The 22,448-nt window shown below is 37.0% G+C and overlaps 2 protein-coding genes across 2 annotated transcripts; one reads left to right on the forward strand and one right to left on the reverse strand.

Annotated features, from left to right (window-relative positions):
• The first annotated feature begins 1,247 nt into the window (after nucleotides 1-1,247).
• On the forward strand, nucleotides 1,248-10,623 carry CUNH10orf88 (chromosome unknown C10orf88 homolog). Its single transcript, XM_015814221.2, has 6 exons — nucleotides 1,248-1,446; nucleotides 3,841-4,044; nucleotides 5,039-5,111; nucleotides 6,272-6,475; nucleotides 7,697-8,151; nucleotides 9,081-10,623. Exons 1-6 carry the CDS (start codon nucleotides 1,250-1,252, stop codon nucleotides 9,298-9,300), a joined length of 1,353 nt encoding a protein of 450 aa, XP_015669707.1. The 5' UTR covers nucleotides 1,248-1,249; the 3' UTR covers nucleotides 9,301-10,623.
• A 120-nt stretch (nucleotides 10,624-10,743) lies between these two features.
• On the reverse strand, nucleotides 10,744-22,047 carry LOC107285948 (CUB and zona pellucida-like domain-containing protein 1). Its single transcript, XM_015814225.1, has 8 exons — nucleotides 21,930-22,047; nucleotides 21,202-21,346; nucleotides 17,006-17,214; nucleotides 15,871-16,015; nucleotides 15,125-15,339; nucleotides 13,621-13,793; nucleotides 11,695-12,080; nucleotides 10,744-11,131 (listed from the first exon to the last, which is right to left on the reverse strand). Exons 1-8 carry the CDS (start codon nucleotides 22,045-22,047, stop codon nucleotides 10,750-10,752), a joined length of 1,773 nt encoding a protein of 590 aa, XP_015669711.1. The 3' UTR covers nucleotides 10,744-10,749.
• Nucleotides 22,048-22,448: the final 401 nt, after the last annotated feature.

Below are 22,448 nucleotides of genomic sequence, written 5' to 3' on the forward strand. Positions count from 1 at the left end.
CCTTGTTTAGCTCTTTTTGTATTCTCTCCATTTGTTTTCTGGCTTACTTACTTACTCGTGGTTCACTTAACAATGGTTTACTCAAACCAATTTTATGACAAAATGAGTCATTATTGGTTTGCACAACATACTAACATGAAGTGTCATACAAACTCCAAAAAACCTATTTTATAAAACTTCAGTTGGCCTAAGAAAGCATGACTTTCAATCAATTTAAATTATTTCTACATTCCATGTTTCTTCTATTGTATTTTTTTTGTAATGTTGTATAGCACTGCAGTGTCAGCAATCAAAATTTTGTAAGAATTTTTAAAGTCTGAATGCCCTCCACTCCTATTCACTTTAGCCTTTGAAAGCCATTATAAACAGCAAGCTACTTATCTGCTCTGTACCTATAGTATAGATTTCATTCTTAATGTCCAAGGGTGCACAAGTTATGCAAAGAAATTTCTGCAAGGTTTTCAGCCCAAGTCATATTGTGGTTTGTAATTCATGATTCCTAACTGGGCAAACCCTAACTATTTTGCCATGTTAAGCAAAACATTGCTTTATATTCTCTCTCTCTCTCTCTCACACACACACACACACACAAACCCAGCAGGACAGACCACGCGTTACAGTTTTATTACAAGGAAGACCCAGCTTTATAATCATTGCCTACAGGCAAGGTTTGCTGCAACCTTGGATTGCTTGAAAGGACCATCGGCATTTTTTTCATTTTTAGCCATGCCGGGCAGTTTAATAATTTTCCTCTCGAATACAGGAAGCGTCAGGAAAATTTTCTTTTAAAAAAAATAATAATACATTATTTGCTCTGCATTCAAAGCCTTAAAATAACCGCAAGCTTCCTCCTTGGCTTCTATTGCCAAAGAGGGGCTGGATGCAAAGACACTTCCGGCTACGTTACAGCGGACAGCAAAAGCCGGTCTTCCCGTTATCTCACTGAACAGTTGCAAGAAGCGCAACCCCTCGGAAAGCCACAGCGCCCTAATCAGGCGGGCCGTCATACTGACAAACGAACCGCGCCGCTAACACGTGGTTAATCAACTAACTTCCTATAAGGACAGGAAAACAGAAAGTCTTCTTATCTATGGTTAATTTTGTGGGAGGGCGGAAGTCTCACCAAACAAACGTCCGATGAATAACGCGTTCCTTCGACACTAAGTTCCGCCTTAAAAATTACTCCGCCTAGGGTTTCATTCCAGCCGCGGCTGTGCTGCGTTACAAGGCTCGGGTCTCTTACCTTGCCATGGCCAGCAGCAGTAGCCGCTTGACGGTGGCTCCCCAGGATCAGCATGCTTCCGCTGGCTGGGATGTCTCTGCTGGCAGGCCCCGCGTCTCGGTCGCCTGTTCCTGGGAGTGTCGGAGCGACCTGGCGAGAGTTCTCTGCGTCGTTCCGGCGGGGCAATTCGATGCGGGGGAGCTTTCGGAACCAGCCCCGAGCGGGTGAGAAGGACCTTCTGAGACGAAAGGGAAATGGGGGAACGAACGAAATGTAGCTAGCGGCCGAGGAATTGTCTGGTGATGCGAAGGCCCCCTCGGCAGGGTGGTTGAGTCCTTTCCAGGCTCATGTTTCTGGGTTCAGGAGCCTGTAATTTGCTTAATTCGGGGATATAGGTTGTTGGATGAATGCTTAAATCGCGGCATATGGTTTACCTGGATATGTGAATCCAGTCCGTTGGGATTTACTAAGCCAGGCTTCAGAAAAAAACTTAAAACCATTGAAATAGAAGAACTGGATTTACACATGGCACTAAATCTGGGCATTGAAAGTGGGAATGAGAGATGTCCTGAGCAAGTTTTGGTGTTTTCTAGTACTCCCTCCAATATCTTGGAGCAGAAAATTAGCCGTATGTTTTTTTGCCCTCCCATTCCCACTTGCTAAACTCGGATTTAGTGCTATGAATGAATCAAATGTCCAAAATCAAATTAATCTGGTTTGAATTAAGCCTTGTGTGAAGGGTAAGGCGTAAAAGCAAGAAACAGCAAAATAAATGAAAGGCAAAAGATAAAAGAAAAGGAAATTGAATCAAATCTAGTTTACATTCATTATATCACTCCATATAATTATGTGTATTCCATCCTTGCTTCTATTTTACCCATTCCTTTCATTAGCTTTTGGTTTTTTAAATGTCTCCCGACCTGTTTTTTAGTTCTCACCATGTGCATCCAGTCACAACTTTCTTCAGCTTACCTTGTTCTGGAGCTATTTTATCTTCCTTTATTGATTTGTTTCCTGCTTGGTCCTCATTCATTCTCAACTGGTACTCTTCATTTGGTACTCATTCAGAAACCAAAGTTACTATGATATTGAATAAGGTGACTACAACTGGCCGTCATTGTTGCAGGATCTCTACGGTCATGTGGTTGTGATTTGGGCTTTTGGCAACCAGCTCACAATTATAATGGTTGCAGAGTCCTCTGTTGCATGATTACCATTTGCAACCTTAACTCCTGGCTTTTGACTAACAATGTCTATGGGGAATCTGGCAGTAGTTGCAAATGACAATTATGTGATGTCACACGTAACAACTATGGAGGATTTACAACAATGACTTGCTGTAACTGCCATTGTAAATTGGTGCAGTCATGTGACAATGCTTTTTATGACTATATTGCTTAGCATGGAGTTGCCAGTCCGAATTACTGTTTGTTAAGCAAGGACTACCTGTATAATCAAACCATCTCAGCATACTTCTTTAATATTGATCACTCACTTTTGTATTCACTTCATATTGATTTATTTCATTAGTCATTCATTCTTGGCTGTGTAAAAGCTCCAGTGCAGATCCTAAAATAATAGACAGTTTTAAACATAATTACGCACATACACAAATTAAAATCATAATCCACCCTTATTTTATCAAAAATTCCAGCCCAACCACTTACCACATATATAATGTATCCACACTGATTCTCTCTCCTACCTTTACTATCACCCAGTGCAATCCCTGGCTGTCAAAAGGTTGATTGTAGGTTTACCTTTTGTATCAACCCAACACAAAAATGTTTAGATGTACATTTAAAATCTATGTATCTTGTTCAGCCTCACTGATTTGTCAACCTAGAGTTGTCAGTTCAGCTAAAAGTAGTCTTGGTGATTATTCTTTTATACACATACTCATTTGCCAAAATCCATATTCTAAAAAAGTACAGGGCTAAAATAGAAGAATAACTATAGGTTAATTATCTGTATCATTAATTGATGCCTTCCATCACATATACACATACTCTAACCATTTTTCTTCACCACAGACTACTCTGTCATTCAGGAATACATATTCAGATACATAAATATCTTCCTTTGCTTTTCCAAGTAAAAAAGAAATAAAAATGGGATGGAAATAGGATGAGAAGGGGTGGCTACGAAGGAAGAGAAAGAAAGAGCAAACAAAAGAAGAGATGATCAGGAGAGGTAATTGACAGGATAGAAAATGTAGAAAGTCAATGTTTTCAGGGAAACAGAAATAAAGAAAAGTTGCTGCTGTTCCTAGAGAACGAGGACTGTGGAAAATTGCTTGGAATCCATGGATTCCAGTTCTTCATGTATGGATACCATACAGTTTTTGCTCTCAAGATTCATTTTCTCCCTTTCACTAGTCCATGCTTCTGTTTTCGAATCTAAATTCAGCCTCACTCTTCAAAGGGTAGGAAAAACCACTTCTTACTTCATGTAACTTCAATAATACTTTGAAGAGATAACCACTTGAACGCCTGTGTAAGATTTTAGCCGTGGGATAAATATTTTTGGATTTTTGTCATGTACATTTGAAAAGTTTATTTCCCAGAGGTACTGATGTTCAAGTGAGTAACTTAAGATAACCATTTCCTCTTATTTAGTCAGAATGTTGTCGTTCTTGAAGGACAAATAAATGATGACGGTGTAGTTCCCTGTTTACTCTACTTGCATTGTGATCCATGTGGATCTGAAGAAATTGTCAGTCTAAGTATTATAAGTGAAGCAAGGAACATGGAAGTCTACTTAGGAGATGAATACTATGCAACTGGAAGGGGAGAGAAAACGTTTACTGTCAAACATGGCAGGTCAGTTGTTTTGTCTTTTTTCACATTGATTCAGTCAATAATGTAATGAGGTTATATTCAATCTCGCAGATCAGACTTCCAGAAATTATATGCTCAAATATTTTAATATTTATATGTCAATAATGTTGTTTGATTCTAGTTTTTTTCTTGTTCTGCATTCATATTGGTATGTAGACTGTGTTTTGCTAATGCAGTGAAACTGAAAGCAACATTTTCATGATTGGTTGGAACATCTTTGAAAAGGTCTTTCTCCTACAGAAACATGTTGGGATAACAGGAATATAATAGGTACGATATTAATAATTTGATATGTTGGATAGAGATCTTAAGAATAATAAGTTTCATTTCATGAAAGAAAAAAGGAGTATTCATACATGCTCAAATTATATGAGGAGTGGATAACTCTTGTAGCCAGGTTGCTTTCAAGAAATTTATTTAAAAATAATCCTGGAGCAGAGCTCTACTTATATGTGAATGACTAACTTTATAACATTTGTTTTGGATAATTTTCCCCAAATATCTAAACTAGAGTTCATTTTTAGAGATCCTGCTGAGCCTTAAGCTTATTGCTCACTGGAATTTTCTCATTCATCTCACTGTAGCTCTTAATGGCTACTTCTTCTTCCTTGTGATTTTGGGAAAAAAAAACCTTTAGTAGAATTCATTGAGTACCACATGAGGTAGAAGTGCCCTGTCTTTTCACTGAAGTACTTCTATGTACATAGAATTTCTGGATTGTGAGTGGGGTCTTTAGTTTTCTGCTATGTTTAAGTAACTGCTGGTGTTATGCGGATTACTAAAAAATGTAAGAGTATTGAAACTTTCTAATATTTGTAAATGTAACAGTGTTGTTTTGTTTATTTGGACATTAGAAAAATGTAAGTAGCATCTTGGAAAAAAAACAGTATTGCTTGTATTGCTCTTTATGAAAAACTATTTCATTGATGCAGTATTATAAAAACTTTATAATTCCTTTATTTTACTTTTTTTTCAGCAAAGATGATCAGGTTTCACTATACAAAAAGTATCTTACATTGGAGTGCTCTACAGTTTCTTGTAAGATTAAGGTAGGAAATTACAAAAAAACAAAAACTTAAATTTTTGCCTCATTTTTTAAAAGATAGTTCCAGCAGTTTTACAAATTATTCAAAAGAGGGCCTTTGCAAAACATATCAGTGAGCAAAGCACTCCTCCTGAAAACACTGAAACAGCTGCTTTGCAGCTGCTTTGAAAACTCTCTCCAGCTGTCTGTACATACTGTATGCACAGGCAACACTTCTGCAAGTGCAAATAAAGCAGCTGGACCTGCATACCTGCAAACTGTTGGAGACAATATTTGAAGCAGTTGTTCCAGCTTTCCAGTGATATAGCTGTTTTGAGAAAAGATGTTTTGCTCGTATTGACAAAGAGCCTCTGTTGAATGCCTTTCACAACTCTAATGGTGATAAATAAAATTATTGTGTTCCCTCTTACATTCTGGAAGTTGTAAAAAGAAGACCATTTTCTTTAATCTGTGAGATTTTTCTTCCAGGCATTTTGACTGTAAGTGGTTTTTAATAATCTCTCTCTTTCCTTTGTAAAGAAGGGATTTTAGAGATGGAAGAAAAAGCAATATAGCACAAGTAATCTATGATATTGAGACAGATTGATAATTTTTAGAAGCATCAAATGTTTGCGCTGAAAATATTCCTTCCCAGTTGCAAACATGCAATAAACATATCTTCTCAGTCTCATGTTTTCCTGTTTGTCCCCCAAAACTTTTCTTGATTCTTTAACCTCCATCCCTGGCCTATGAGACCCAGTACTCCTAACTAATATAAAACTGATTCAGAGGAAAATAGAAAGGAAGTTCACTCAGCATCATTCCCCATCTTTCAGCAAATAAAAAATTAGAAACTCATATTTACTGAGGTAATGGGTAATTTTTCTCTGCTGTCAAAAGTTCTATATGGAAATCACACTAGTGCAAAATCAAGAAACTAATCCTTCTTGAAATCATGGCTTTAATACTATCTAAGAGTAAATTTTAATACAACTAATATTTTGCTTCAACCTAGTCTTACCATTAACATATTCTTATGTTTAGTTATATCAGACCTATTACTAGCACCTGCATAAAGTTTACTATGAGAATTAAGAGAACAAAAAATGGATGTCATTTTTTTAAAGGAATGTGTTAAATTAATTGAATTATTTCCTCAAATCACCAGAATTCTCTTTTCACTAGCTATTATCCATCAGTGAAAAACAAAAAGTACTCATCAATAAAATCATAGTACAAGTCCAGTCAGCCTGTGCAAAGACTGTGCCAAGTGTTACGTTAGGATCAGGAATAGATCTAGATAAAGTACAATCTATAATGGAATCAATGGGATCCAAATTATCGCCTGGGGCACAACAACTCCTAGATATGGTTCGTTTTCAACAGAAGGTAAGTTACCATTTGCAAAACATTATTCATAAAATGTACTTTTTATGCACAAGGAGTAGAAGGAACTGTATAATGTGGCATTTTTGTATTCTCAACTTGCATATTATTTGTGTGCTGTTAATAAATGAAATAAAGGCAGGTTTTGCCTTCTTTCAAATGATTCTTACCAAATTTAGTTGCAGAGTTAGAATTTTTGTTTATATATAGTTTTCCTTTCCGTAGTAATTTTGTGGTCTTTTTGCATAGTGAAGTTAGAAAAATAAATAGATATATAACACTAAGTTGCATAATTGGTCTGAAAAGGTAGGGTATATATAAATTGAAGTTATATGGTAACACGTGAATCTTCATATTAGACTCCAAAATTAGGTAAGCTCAGCTTTACGTAGTACTTGGGCAGCTACCAGGGAGTCCGAAGCTGTAGAGTAGACGAGAAGGGAAAAAATGAACTAGGGAATGGCAAACAATTTCCATATTATTGCCAAGAAAATTTCATGGTGTTTCACGTAGTCATAACTATTCAAATGTGAATGGTGGGTGTTGTTTGAAAGGTGTGTAATTCATTCATTATGGTTGTAAGGTCTGGATCAATCTGGTGATGAAGAAGATAACAGTGAAAATGCAATTATATTCTTCTCTACCTTTGTTACCTTCCTTTTCCTTTGTCCTGCTCATTCCACATTCAGCAGTTTGCATTTAAAATAATAAAAAGAACTTGACACTTTCTCCTTTAAAGTTCCAAATTGTTTATGTCGTATCAAAGATTATAGTAAAATGAAGCCAAGTTCAGTAAAATATTCTGAAAACAACCTGTTAAGTACAACATAACCAGATCTACACACGAAGAGCTCCATGCCTATTTCATAGGATATTGGCAGTTTGCATCGGGACCAAACTAATTCAACAATATTCAAGGGGGGTTGGACTTTGCTTTTTTATGCCCACATAACAATTCCAGACTAATTCCCCACTTGGCTTCTCCCCCTGGCTAAATGAGTCTCTCTCTGATAGGCAGGGTTAGCAGGAGCCAATGGGTTAAATATGGAGGAATTTCAGAAAATTGCTAGAAAAGCAACACATTGAGCAAATGGTTTTCCAATAAGGGGGAATATTCACCTGTTCAATATGAGTCTGGAGTATTCAGGTAGATACTATTGGGATTAGAAATTATTTTGGATTATATATTTAAATTAATGAGATCGTGTATTTTATTTCTATTAGAATGGAATTTCTTTTGGAGGCAAGTTACAAACCATCTTAGGAGGGAATGGATTTGTGTATGGAAAAAATCATCCCATTGATGGATTGAAAAAGGCATCTGACTTAGATCATTTGTCCAATGGACCTTATCTTTTAAAAGCTAATTTGGCAGCTAAAACAGTTACAGAGGATTTAAATGCACACTCCAAGATCACCAAACAGGTTCTTACTACAAGTAACATTTTTGAGCTTCCTGGACTTCAGCCTTGCACTGTACCTTCTGAAAGTGACTGTAAAGGGTTTATGGCATCGTTTTTTCAAGAACAAGGAAATGAAAATTCAAATATGCCAAATTCCACATTGCTGCTTCCACTTCTTCAAACAGTATGTGGCCAAGTAGATCGTCTATCCATAGGTGAAAAGGATAAATGTGAAAAAAATTCTTCTTCTCAGAAAGATGGAATTCAAAGTGTTGGGTGAGTTCATATTGGAAAATTTTATCCATTTTTAAAATTGGGCTCAAAATGCCTCTTTGAAAAAATAAGGGAGACTTTACCAAACAGTTGAACTATGTAACTGTTAAACAAAATTTTTCATCATTATGTGACCATTGAATTTAGCTGGATTTTTGAATTCATTAAAATTGAGAGCATTCAAATTGCTAATTTCTGATTGGTTCACTTTCCATAAATCTTTGCACTCTGATAGCAGGAACTATATGAAAGATTAATCAGTTGAATTTGAAAAAAAATTAACTATGCAGTTATATTCTGACTCTCTACTGGTTCCCTAGATTATCTCTTTAAATCAGTTTTGAGATGTTGGCATGAAATCATGAAAAAGAAAGATATTTATTTGCTTATTCAGCTTATATGGCTGCCCACTTACCAAGTGATTCTGAGTAGCTAACAGTGTTAAGAAGATGAAATAATAAATCAGTAATAAAAATCCCAGACACCCATAGAAACACATTACAGCACTGGGTGCAATAATACACAAAATTCATATTGAAACATGGAGTGTCCTGTTTCAGTTCCTGTTCCTGTGTAATATAATGATTACTTTATCTGTACTCAAAGGCTGAAGATTGTATGCCTAGATATCCATTGTGCTATAATCCTATTTTGCTTGTTGCCTTACCAGAGGTATTTTAATAAATCTTCTGCTCATTTGATTTTTTAAAAAGTGGTAGATGATACTGCTTAACATTTAAAAATACATATTTAATATTTCCAGTTTAATTAAATAACAATTAAATAACATGAGCCTTGGAAAATTTTCAGATTTTGATTGTTCAGTGTCAGATATTCTACTGGGGTATTTGTAAAATTATTGCTACTTAAGATATATAATTTATATTTTTCAATGGCATGGAACAGTTTTTGGTTATTTGCATTTCTTGCAGTTTAGAACAGCAGCATATTTGTCTATATTTGGAAAAGTTCATGTCCAAAAAGATGGAGCAGACAGAGAAGAGATTAATGGACTATATTGACCTACGTATGCAAAAACTTCAGGAACATGTTGATAATAAACTTGCTGCAGTAATAGATTTGGTTAATAATTCGCATATTGGTTCTCAAGAATGTCCTTTGAAAGAAGAAAACACAGATGGGAAGAGGTAGGAAATCCTTATAAAAATCAAAGACCTCAATATGTTTTATAAGGACAGGTCTGTATTTTACAAACTTGTTGCTTATAAGCTTGTAAACATTTACACCTCAAACTTTGTACTTTTTCTGTAATTTTGCAAGTATTATATGCTAAAGTTAATTGTTATACTTCTGTAATGTGTAAAATAAGTATTTTTTACATTTCAGAGTATTTTCTATATCTGCTTATGGCCTATTTATTCATAACTATTTAAAAATTAGTTTTGGGCATGATAAGTTACTAAATTATTTTGAACCATTCTAAATAAAGTGCTTTGCAGCTTTATCAACATTTAATACGATTTTTTTTAGTTTAATGTAGGGTAATATCATAAAGTAATTAAATTATATCCATTAATTTTGGGTTTTAAATTAATGTTCAGTCTTAGAAAAAAGCAGATTAATTAAGAGAAGGCGTCTGTATTTCATTGACACATGCAATATGTATCTGGTCTTGTTATCCATGTAGAACTTCAAGTTATTTCAACATATATTTTCTCTGATCTTATTTTGTATATATTCATCTGTATTTGACAAAGGCTCATGAGTAAATATGACTCATATGATGAATTTTGGCAGTAGAGCAGCAGAATCCAATGATTTGACATCAAAAAACTGTTTTTTCCTCAATGAGTTATTCATGTATACTTCTCTTTCAGTAGTTTGCTTGAATGTTTGTGTATTAATATATAAGCAAACAAGGTTAAAGTGGTTTGTCTAAAAATAAGTTTAACATAAAGGAGTTCATGGAAGGAATATTCCTGGCCGTTTTCTACCTTACAGCCATTTGTGTCTCCTGAAAAATTCTCCAGAAAAAAAGATGAGGGAAGAAGAGAAGAATCATATTTATGATCATAAGTTTCCTCAATTTCAGTTTCCTTATTTTGGTATCCACTGTAGCGGTATGTGTATGTGTGTTTTGTATTTGGCTGTTTCCTTTCCAGATATGTTTAATGCTGTAGTTCATTTATTTTAATTGAAATTATTCTTCTAAAGAAAAAATCATGGAAAGATCACAGAACATTTCATTCATATCTACGTAGATGTGAAACCGTCAGATGAAGGTGTTAGTAACTCAGTTTCTGGTATCTGTATCCGGTTTCTCGAGTGATGAGACGCTTTGCTGCTAGCCCAACCAGGAGTACTGTGTTTGTAGCCAACACAACAAATGCAAGGATATATAGGATTTGGGGCTGTGCATTAACACTTTCTTCTGGATAAACTTCACTAGAAATGTCTGAAAATAAAAACAGAAGACAAATGGAGGTTAAATGATCTTCACAAGTTCCAAAATTATTGAACAATACTTTTAAAATAAAATCTGGAAAATTGTTGACTATACATTTCCTTTTTTTTTTAAACCAGTATTTTATGATTGATTTGGTAGAGATGGAAGTACTGGCAGTTCTGTGTGTCTGCAATTCAGTGGTAGCATGCTTTGATTGCTATTTGTAATACTGAAAGTGCTCTTAAACAATTCCCAATGAAACCTGTTAAATCTACTGATGTAATCAACTCCAAGAAAACATTCTCACCTGAGCGATCCATGGAACTTCCTTCTCTTTTCAGTTTGAGGGGTCCAATCACAGCATCTCCTTTCCATTTGTAGGAAGAAATCTCTCTTTTATGCCGAGAAATGCAACCTTTGGTGCAGCGAGAATTAGAATCCTTGCTGTCGCAAATTAAAACTTCACAGTGAAGATAAACAGATGGGTAATGTTTTAGAAATCTGAAGGATCTGAACCTGAATCTCCCAAAATGCTCAAGGATGGGATAGGCCATAAAAGTATCATCCTTAGTGCAGCTGAAATAGAATATTCAGATTATTTTATCATGATAAATACTTGGACTCATATGCATTTATATTTTATGCTTATCAGAAATTGCTTTGTAAAAGTTCAAGAATGAATGCTTTTAAGGAAAAGAGTTTCGATCCTAGATCTATTTCTTTCCTTTCTCACATGGATTCTTTCAATCTATAGTTAGCCCTACTTATATTTTGTCCAGAAAGTTACTCGTGTCAGTCTGCTGCATTTGTACAATAAAGCCATGTGAGATGTATTGCAATTTACATGCTTGTAGATATTAATCTATTTTATCAAATGCCTGCAGTCTTGTAAACAGACTATTAAATATATATGTAAAATGGGAGATAGAATGAACTTGAGTGGCTATAAACAAAAGTACTACTTATATGTCATTCAGATATCTTTACTCTAAATAATTAAGTAATGTATGTAATATAATATGAAACCTTTGTCCTATTTTTCTTCCATGATGGAAATTACATCAGTTCTATGTATTGTAATATAACTCAATCTATATTTATAGTAAATCCTAATTGCGATTAACAGTGAATATACTTACCCACTTTTAACTAAATCATATTTAGGTGATTTAGAATTAAGGTCTGGAGATGCTGTGCAAGTATCCACAAATACTGCCAGATTTGGATCACTGGAATGTAGGCTGATCTGTGCATAGAGCATTTGGTTCAAGTCAACAAAGTATGGAGTTTCAAATATTGGTTTGGAGAAAGAGTCTGTTTCATAGAACGACATGCTGAGATTGTATTTACCCGCAGTCGTTGTGTTGTCTAAATGTTCACTTTCTGTTACATATACAACTTCTACTGTTGAATTGTTTTCCATTATACATTTCACAACAATTTCAACTTTCTTTTGGCGGGTGACCACAATGCCTGTTGGGTAGGCAGTTACAATATTGCTGTAAGAGATGCTTTGACCTTCAGTCTGCCAAGAAAAAAAAATGTATTTTTTAAAATGGTAGAATATTTCAGGAGACAGAAAAAATATTTTTGAGCTACAAATACATCACGAGTCTTAAGGTTTTATAATGTATATATAAATAAAAATGTAAATGTTCGTTTGTTCAAAATCTTAAATCTCCGAAAGTTTTTCACCGATTGTTTTGAAATTTTGACACAACGTTGCATTCGAATACGCGCGTGTTTTTATATACCTACTATTATATAGATGTCACACCTGTGACAGGTAAAAACATGCTTTTTAAAAAAAAACAGCACCATCTGTTGGACGTAAAAGCAACACACGCTACGAAACGTACGCTTTCTCTTTTCTTTCTTTTCCATTTAACCAGACTGAGCCACAGCAACGCGTGGCCGGGTACAGCTAGTATCTAATTATAAAAATGTAGTTTTGTTTAGATATAACAGCCAGTAGCAAGAAAATCATATATGATAATAGATTGAAGAACATTGAAAAGTAGAAGCCTTCTCCAATATCATTTTCTTTGATATTACTGATTTCTCCATTTGAAAACTAAGAAGATATCTTGAAAATCAGCATTTGAATTCTGAAAAAAGCACAGGACATTTAATGAAGCAGGCTGTTGCCAGTAAATAAAACTACAAGGGAAACTAATGAGCTGTATGCAATCCATTTACAGCTTCAATCTCTAGTCTCAGGATTGTAAACACTTTGTAAGTTCCATTAATTTTAGTGGGACCTGGTGTAAATGCTCAGTATACTTTGTATCCTGTTTAATTGTATCCTTATGCTTTCCAACTATCTTTGTACTCTAATGGGGTATTTTTAAAATTCACTTACAGCTCTGATAGTGTTCTTTTTCATATCTGAGTGGTGTAAAAAAGCAAAGTACAGAGATATACAATTGTATTGGACTCATTCAAGATTGCATGTCATTAATATGTTTAAATCTAGCGATAGTATATAGCAGTGATGGCGAACCTTTTAGAGACCGAGTGCCCAAACTGCAACCCAAAACTCACTTATGTATCGTCGGGTGTCAGGTGGGTGTGACCCATTGGGTGGGCATGGCTGTGGTGGTAACAGCAGACTGGGTGGGACTAAAAAGTTCAATCAATCAATTCCAACTTTGCGAGATCTTATTTTTTCCTGTGAGAAGTTGAAATTGACTGATTGAAACTTTTTTTTTTGCAAATGGCCACGGAGACCTAAAGCGAAAAGGTTTTATAAAAGCCAGCTGAAGGCCTAGGACTGGGGGACGGCACGCGTGCCCACAGAGAGGGCTCTGAGTGCCGCCTCTGGCACGCGTGCCATAGGTTCGCCACCACGGGTATATAGTGAAGAGGAGCAAGATAGAAAAGGTTTTAAGTATGGGTTTTAAGTATGGGCTGATAACCATTAGTTGAAAGAAACAAGTACAGCATGGAAAACTCACTGCTGCCATCTAGTCACCATCTGGATTTTTTCAGCCCTGATTGGTGACTATTAAAAGCAGCTACAGCTTTGGAAAAAATAAATGAATTCACAGCAAGATGAATGTTACCTTTTTAATTGTTCCACAGCTGTTGATTGGAAAAGAAAATATCACTGGGTTGTAAGAAATAGGTTTGCAAGTTTCGTCATTCAGATGTAAGACACTTGCATTATAGTTGAGCGAAGCCAAGTAAAATTTGCTGAGAGTAATTATCATGTTGTCTGAAGAACAACTGAGGGATGCTAACAGGAAAAGAAAAAAATAGAACAGCCTCAGGAATAATATAAAACTCTTTGTCCTAGAAAGAAGCATGTAATTGCTATTGCAGATTAATTTGAAAGGAGATGACAAAAGTTATAAAATTGTTCTGTGTGAAAAATTGATTATTTTTCCTGCATCATAAAACGAAAACATCTGGGACAAGCAGCACCTAACGAAGACTTTGGTCTTGAAAAAGCTAAGCAGTGTTAAACAGGTTTGTAGATGAATGAGAGACCCCAGGGAATCCTGGTTCCGTGGCAAAATAGTAAAGTAAAATAAATAGAAATCTGACTATTACTATCACTTCCAAACTATTGGAAATGCTTTGAATTTGAAGCACCTCCAAAAAAGATGAAGAAAAATGTTAAAATTATTTCCTTGGGTGTAAGCTAGATATTAGCACATGGTAGAGTACATTGATTCTGAAATGAATATTTCACCTTCTCTAACAGCTTGTCTGTAAAGAGAGCAAAAAAATATGATTCCGGGTACAGCATCATTGTTCTCTGTATAATCTTATAATCCTGCAGGCAGAGATCCCAGCAAATCTTAATGCCTTCAACAAAAGATGTGATCTTTTCAGGATTTCTCATAATTGCTGTATTTTGAACTAACTTGCAGTTTCAGAAAGTGAGAAGATGCTCCCCCAAAACATGCTGGCTGATGTTTTAATTGTAAATTGTAATTAGCTGTATGTGACCTTGGATATTTATTATTTGGATTGTCTGAATATTTAGTTTTAATTTTGTATACTGCCCACAGTCATTGCTGTGACATTGCTGTGGCAGCTATATAAATTGTATAAATAAATGACCTTATGTCATCAGACATATATAATTACAGTCAGGTATAGCTGTACTGAGACCTAGTTTGGTGTGATGGTTAAGGAAACCAGGAGATTATGAGTTCTACTCCTTTCTTAGGCACAAAGCCAGCTGAGTGATTTTTGGCTAGTTACCCTTGCCCAAGGAAGCAAGCAACGGCAAACCACTTCCAAAATCTTGCCAAGAAAGCCTTACAGGGACTTTCCTGAACAATAGATAGTAGCCAGGAGTCAGCACTGACTTGAAGGGGCAAAATAAAAACAAGGTAGGAATCTCTGGTGGTGGATAGAATATCTGGGTGTGCTTGTGCCTATGTCAAACTGGTCATAACTTGAAATAAGGACAACATCCTTGTCATATTTCAAAATCTAGAAAAGATGTCAAAATGTCAGATTTCTATGCAAGACATCATTAGAAGAATAGATCTGTATTTGGTATTCCCTTTCCATATCAGTATAAATCAGTTATTATAGCCTCATTGGACTTACTGTTAGGTTGTGATATTGGTATAGTTGTGTAGCGAGCTGAAAAGCCCCTGTAAGAATTAGCATAGTCCGTAGACATCACAATTGTCATAGCATTAGACGAAGATGTAAATGTTGGAGTTAAATGACCGCACACTTTTTTGATTAAAGGAGAATCAGATCTTGGACCGTCATAAATGGCGAGAAAATCATATCTGCACTTTTCATCAACTTCTATCCTGGACACAGAAAAACAACAGTTTGATTTTACTATTATTTCTCATATCCCTTTTTCTCCTTTATCGTTTATCCTTGGTTCAAGGTATTCCCCAGTTGGCAGTCTTAATTTATACTCTATGCTAGTTCTATGATAGGTAATACCTTTTTGAATTTGTGGACTAGCTTTCATAAGATTGGATTTAGGCAAATGTTTCCCAAAGGTTTATAATTAATTTATGAATCAATGTGTTATAATGATTAAGTTATTTGACTAAAACGGGGGAACCAAGAATGAATGAAAATAGGGAATAAAGAGCATCAGTTTAGAAAAAAAGTGACTGTCAAATATTAGGGATAAGCATATTGTAATTCTTTTGCTAAAATTCCACTTTCTATTGAGTGATTTTTACTAACATGCAATCATATAATTCTCCCTATTTTTAAATGCAAGGTTAATCTTAGAACTTATTTTAGTTTATTTATTTAAAAATTTTAACATTTCATACACTGACCAAAATTGGAAACACATATGTAAACCAAAATCTACTTACAGTATGTCCTTGAAAATTAAATTTATCTTGGTATATGGTTCTGTTTCTATATGCCAGACACAATACGTAAACGGTGGGTGTTTCTTGGGGTAGTTTGGGCTGGTGAATGTTCCTTCTGGGCTAGTAAAGTAACCTCCGCAAACAGCTTTAGAAAGATTAAAAAACATACATCGGCATGCAAAAAACATGGTTTGCTGTTCTTCCTTTTCCTGTCCTCAGCCAGTGGAAGGATTCAAGCTGTTTAGAAATTATGCAACTGCTTTGATTACCTTTAGAGTAATCCTTAGGGTTCAAGGATTTTCTAAGATTATACATACAACATGGGATTAATAGAGCTTCCACTATATCTGCTGCTGATAGAGGAATTGGCCATAAACAGATTGAACCCACTGTAAATTAATGCATATACACAGTTGCTTGGTATTCAGTTACAAGTAGTCCTTGACTCACAACCATTTGTTAAAATTCTCAGTCACAGTGGCCTCAAGAGTGGGCCATAAAACACTTGCAGTTGATGTAAAATGTCACACTGTCTCCCCACAGTTACATGACCACATTTTGGACATTTGGCAACCTATTCACATTTACAACTAGTTGCCAAGTTCCCAGCAATCAGATGATCATCATTTGTAATGTGCTTTGCTATATTCAGGAAGAATATAGGGAAGCTCCCTGGGAAGGTTGCAAGTGGGGGGTATATTGGATATGAGGTCCCTTTCTCCAGAGGCGAATTCTCCCACATGCTGGAGAAACAGATCTCAGATGTGGTAAAAACACTAATGAATGCCAGCGTTCCAAGCACTTTCAGAACACTGATGTTCCATAATATTTTCTCCTCCCCTCTGGAAGGCGCAGAAAGACTCCACAAGGAAAGGGAAAATAGCGGTAGCGCTTAGACTTATATACCATTTCATAGTGCTTTACATCCCTCTTTAAGCAGTGTCCCTGTGCTCAAGCTATTTTTCCTTTTTTTAAATTCATTTTTCAAATAAGAATTCATTGTAGCTAGGAAAAGTTAAGTTTCAATCAATTCTACAAGAGTATCATCTATCAGTTTCTATTCTAAAACTGGAAACCTGAATTCCCAGGTGATTCTGGATGGAGATCTCCCTCCTTTCTTGTGTGGGTGACTTACGTGTTTCTGGTGAAATATAGTAATAAAATGCATAGATCTTTCGTGTAAAATTTGTGGAATCTGTTGATATGCGAAACGTTAAAGTCGAAGATGATGAGTGAAATACTGAGTCTTGAGTACGGCATATTTTTCCTAAGACAGATGAATTAGTCGAGGGACCGTCATATACTTCAATATATTCTTCGTCACATGAGGACAGTGGGCTAAATCTAAAAGAAAAAGAGAAGATTGGTTTCTCTGTAAGTTAGTATTAATGAAATCCCTTCATAAAAAAAATAGTGCAATCTTCTGAGTATTGAAACTAAATAAAATATTTGTACTATGCTTCCATTATAGTAGTACAGTATCTCTCTCTCTTGTAAACATTACAAAAACAGTGTCTCCAAATACTGGCTTCATATAATTGTGTCATAATTCTGCAGTCTGAGTCCTCAGTCACTGAAAAAAGAAGACACCCTATAAAAATGTTGCCCATACAGGTGGTTCTTGATTTATGACCATAATTGAGCCCAAAATTTATGTTGCTTAGTGAGACAGTTATTAGGGTTTTTGCCTCATTTTACAACTGTTATTATCATAGTTGTTAAGTGAATCACTGCAGTTGTTAAGTTAGTAACACTGTTGTTAAGTGAATCTGGCTTTCCAATTGACTTTCCTTGTCAGAAGATCACAAAAGATCACATGACTTCTCCCTTTACCTTTGTTTATTCATGATCTTTGTGTCAACCTGGTTTCTTATTTCTGTTAACCCCTTATATTGCTTAAATCTGGGCCAGTGATGGCAACATTATGACTGGAGTACCTCAAGGTTCTGTCTTGGGCCCAGTGCTCTTCAACATCTACATAAATAACCAAAATGAGGAGATTATGGATGGGGGAAATTGCTAACACCTTGAAAGATAGGCTCAAGATTCAGGAGGATCTTGGCTGACTTGAGCATTGATGTAGTTCAGTGGGGAGAAAAGTAAGGTCCTGCACTTAGGCAGAAAAAACCAAATGCACAGGAGTAGAATAGACAGTACCTGGCTCAACAGTAGTCTCTTTGAGAGGGAACATTGTGTCCTGGTGGAGCACCACTTAAGTATGAGGCAGCAGTGAGCTGAAGCTGCCAAAAAAGCCAATGCTGTCCTAGGTTGTATGAACAGAGGGATAGCATCAAGAGCATAAGAAGTAATAGTACCTCTCTATATTGCACTAGTAAGGTCACACTTTGAATACTGCATACAATTCTAGTCACCATGATACCAAAAAGATGCTGAGGCCCTAGAAAGAGTGGAAAGATGATAAGGCCATGGTGGTGAACCTATGGCACGCGTGCCACAGGTGGCACGCAGAGCCCTCTCTGTGGGCACGCATGCCGTCGCCCCAGTCTAAGGCCTTAAGTCCCGTCCATGAGCAACCTGCATCAAAATCTCCCCGGGCAAGTGGCTTTTTAAGCTGGGTTTTATAAAACCTTTTCACTTTAGGCCTCTGCCGCCATGTGCAAAAAAAAAAGTTCAATCAATCAATTTCAATTTCTTGCGGGAAAAAAAGATCTCGCAAAGTTGGAATTGATTGATTGAACTTTATTTTTAGTCCCACATAGCGGCGGAGGAAGTGACGCGTCAGAGCTGGAAAGAAGGTGCCGTGTGGGGGTGAGAGGAGCGGTGGGACCAGGGCACTCCATGCGAGGGGTGGGGCGGGGCCTCTGCATGGGGTAGAGAAGCAACGCGAGATCTCGCGAGAAGTTAGAAAATCTGATGGAACTTTTTTTTTTACCGATAGTCCCACAAACACGCGGCGAAGGCTGAGAGGTGAACAGAGAAACGGAATGCAGCCAAAAGGCAAGCTAATAAAAAACATTTGGGGGAAGGCAAGGGCATCTGGGCATGGACGGGCATGGCAACTTTACCCTGTATGGTGGCAGGAAGGTGGGGCATGTGCCCTTCCCATGCCAGGCCAGTCCCTGCAGCCCCGGGGTGGCCATGGTAGGTGGTGGAGGGCAGGCCATTGAGGTGGGGGCTGGCAGTCCGACCAAAGCAGCAGGTGGAGCGCCGGAGGCTTGGGGAGGGAGAGTGCTGAAGCGTGCAAGGAAACGAAGATTTTTTTGGGGGAAAAAAGGTCATCAATGAAGTCCAACTTTGCGATCTTTCACGAGAAGTTGGAATTGATTGATTGACCTTTTTCCCTGCAAAAAAAAAATTCCTTTGTTCTTGCAAGCGGCAACAGCAGATCGCGAAGGAGAAACAGCACAGGGCTGGGAGTCAAGTAAGGAAAGAAAGGCAATTTCTGGGGGGAGCAAGGATTTCTTTCCTTACCTGCCCCACTTGTTCTGAGGCCGCTTTCCACTTAACCACATTGCTCTTGCCAATGGCCCAACTGCCCACTTCAGCACACTCTCTCCCTGAACCTCCGGTGAGCCACCTGCTGTTTTGGTGGCTCTCTAAGTAGAACTGCAAAAATCTCTTCTCTGTCAGAGAAGAGAACTTCGCAGCTCTGCCTACAGAGCCACCAAAGCTGTAGCTGAATGGGCAGGTGAGGTGGGAACCTGCCCCACTTGTTCCATGGCCGCTTTTGGCCTGGCCGCACTGCAGCGGCATTGGGTGCAAGACGCGAGGCGGCAAACAGCCGCACCAAGCTGAAACCGGCCGTTTGCCGCCTCCTGCCCAATGCCGCTGTCATGAGGCCGTGGAACAAGCCGGGCAGTGGTAAGAAACCGGTATACCAGATCCTCACTCCCCTACTCCGCCTGCTGCTGGAAGGCTGGCCCGGTATTCGCAGCGAGCTGTGGAGCCTCAGAGTGCGCCGGTCAAGAGGCTGTCGAACTGTGGCTGCTAATGGATACAGTTGCCCCCATGCATTTGCTCTGTGCGGGGATCGATGGTGTCAGGCAGCAGCCACCCCGGTCCCTGCCTTGCCTTGCCTTGCCCTGTGGCAATGGCCCCCTGCCTGGTCTTGCCTCACCCTGTAGGACAAGCCTCCTGCCCACCGTCCCACCTACCAGAAACCCCCTAGATCTCCCCCAACCCTGCCCGGCCCCCACAGGTGTCCCTCCCCATGAGCAATGAGATGGCCATGCCCACCCTGGCCACGTCCACCCAGTCTGCCATGACCACTGCAGCCACACCCACCCAGTGGTCACGCCCATCCACTGGCCCATGCTCACCCGGCACCCGATGATAAATAAGTGGGGTTTGGGGTGCAGTTTGGGCACTCGGTCTCTAAAAGGCTCGCCATCACTGTGATAAGGCATTTGGAGGCTAAGAGAACTAGGTATGTTTAACCTAACAAAGAGAAGGCTTAGGGATGAGATCATAGCTGTCTTCGAAAACCTGAAGAGCTGTCACAGGGAAGTAGGGATCAATTTGTTCCCCAAAACACCCAAGGACAGGATAGAAAGCAATGGGTGGAAGCTCATCAGAGAGAGAAAGAGAGAATCAACCTGGAACTAAGGAGAATTTCATGACAGTGAGAACAATTAGTTAATGGAAAAGCTTGTCTCATGGAGTTGTAGATGCTCCATTGCTGGAGATTTTCAAAACATTGGACAACCATTTGGGATGGAATAAAGAATCCTCGGTCAGGAAGTTGGACTAGAAGACCTCCAAGGTCCCTTCCAGCTCCATGATATTATAATTCTATGATGTGTGTCAAAAGTGACACATCACAACCTTTTTGAGAGAGAGAGAGAGCGAGCGAGAGAGCTTTTTATAACTTTCTCAAATCCACCAAAAAGTTTTGTTTCTTTGGTCTATACAGATAGATTTAATAAAATATTAAATTAATTCTGTATTAACACTTTATGGATATATTTTTACTTTATTCAAATGTCATTCATTTAAGCATTTTGTATATTTTAGTCTGATTTTATTACCACTGTTATGGTTGAATATCATATCTTCTGGTTGTTATATTTCACCAATAAAACATATAAAAAATGAAATTTTGTTTCTTGTCTTTCCAGATTTTGAGGTAGATCTTCTACGTCTCTCTTCTATAGGTCTCCAATTCTGATTTCCTTACTGTCTGTACAATGCCTAACAAAACCACCCTCCTCTCTCTTCTCTTAATCTCACTCTCTAGTTACCTTGCTCTCTCCAAGGATGTTTTGCATTTTGTTTGTTCCAGATAGTGATCTAGTGCAAATACTGGTTGCTTATCTAATACTATATCTAATTTATGATTTTTCTAACATAACTCGGATAAAGAATACTTACTCCACATAAGAAAAAATTAGTCGAATGGTTTCGTTCATATCCCTTTCTCCCTTTATTTCCCAGATGCAATTTTCACTTGCGTTGAGTTGAATTGGTAGCCCTTGGTAATTTCTCAGCAGTGTTTTCATACATGTTGAATTCCGTTCTAGAAAACCAGCATTAATCTCAGTAATATTTTATAGAAGAATTTTGACTGAAAACATTTGGAGATAATTATATAAATGTAGAATTTCCATAATAACATCTATATATTTACATGTTCCTCACTGGAGGTAGTTAGTAGACTGAGAAGATCTGCCTTCACCTCATTTATGTTTGGTACCTATTTTAGTTAGGATTTTTTTTGTTGTTGTTAATTTTCAATGATCAATGTTTTAACTTTTTAATATTTTATATTGCTGTTTTAATGATGTTATAAGCCACCAGAGTTGTTTGACAGTGAGCTAGATGGCATATAAATTTATTTAATAAAATTTTAAAATATGTGCACTACACTTTGTTTTTCGTAAGAGAACAATGTAATTACAATAATATTTTTATAATCTATACTGATGACAGTGAGAGGACGTATCAAATGTGTAACATTTTGAATTCATTTATAAGAATAAAGATTATACAAGACTAATCTTAAAATACAGTTTCATAATTTAGGCAAAGATTGATTTCAAAGCCACTGCACATTAATTAGATTTTTATATTAGTTTAATTTTTTTTCTAGTTTTCCATACCTTGTAACTCTGCCAGATTTTGTTCAGCAAAACTCAAACCAAAGAAAAATACCAAGAAAATAGCTGCAGAAGCATGTTGTCTCATTGCAGGCATTTTGCTGTGCAATTGTTTATGCATTTTGAGCCTTTTATATCTCTGCTTACTTCATAATCATTAATGTCTAAGCTCAACCTGGAGATGTACGTGAGAAAGAAACAGATGTTAACATAATGGATTTTGTATACCATAGATTGGTTTAAAAAACAGAGTAATCTATTTATAATCACCATATAAAGTCCAAAAACTGGTTTTATAATTCAGTATAATTCAAAATCTACATGTCTAAAATTTCATAATTGGACAAATCCTATAAGCTCAGATCCCTAAGAGTCATGATCATGCAGTGAAGATTAAAAAGTCTGATTAAAAAGTAAACAGATTGTATGACGATCCAGGTTGTTTATTGAATTACTTTCTAATATGTGAAATTGTCTCCCATTATTGTATTTCCTCTCCACACTTCATTTGCATTATATAGC

The sequence above is a fragment of the Protobothrops mucrosquamatus genome, unplaced genomic scaffold (assembly GCF_001527695.2).
Source record: "Protobothrops mucrosquamatus isolate PMUCROS unplaced genomic scaffold, P.Mucros_1.0 scaffold229, whole genome shotgun sequence".
NCBI lineage: Eukaryota > Metazoa > Chordata > Lepidosauria > Squamata > Viperidae > Protobothrops > Protobothrops mucrosquamatus.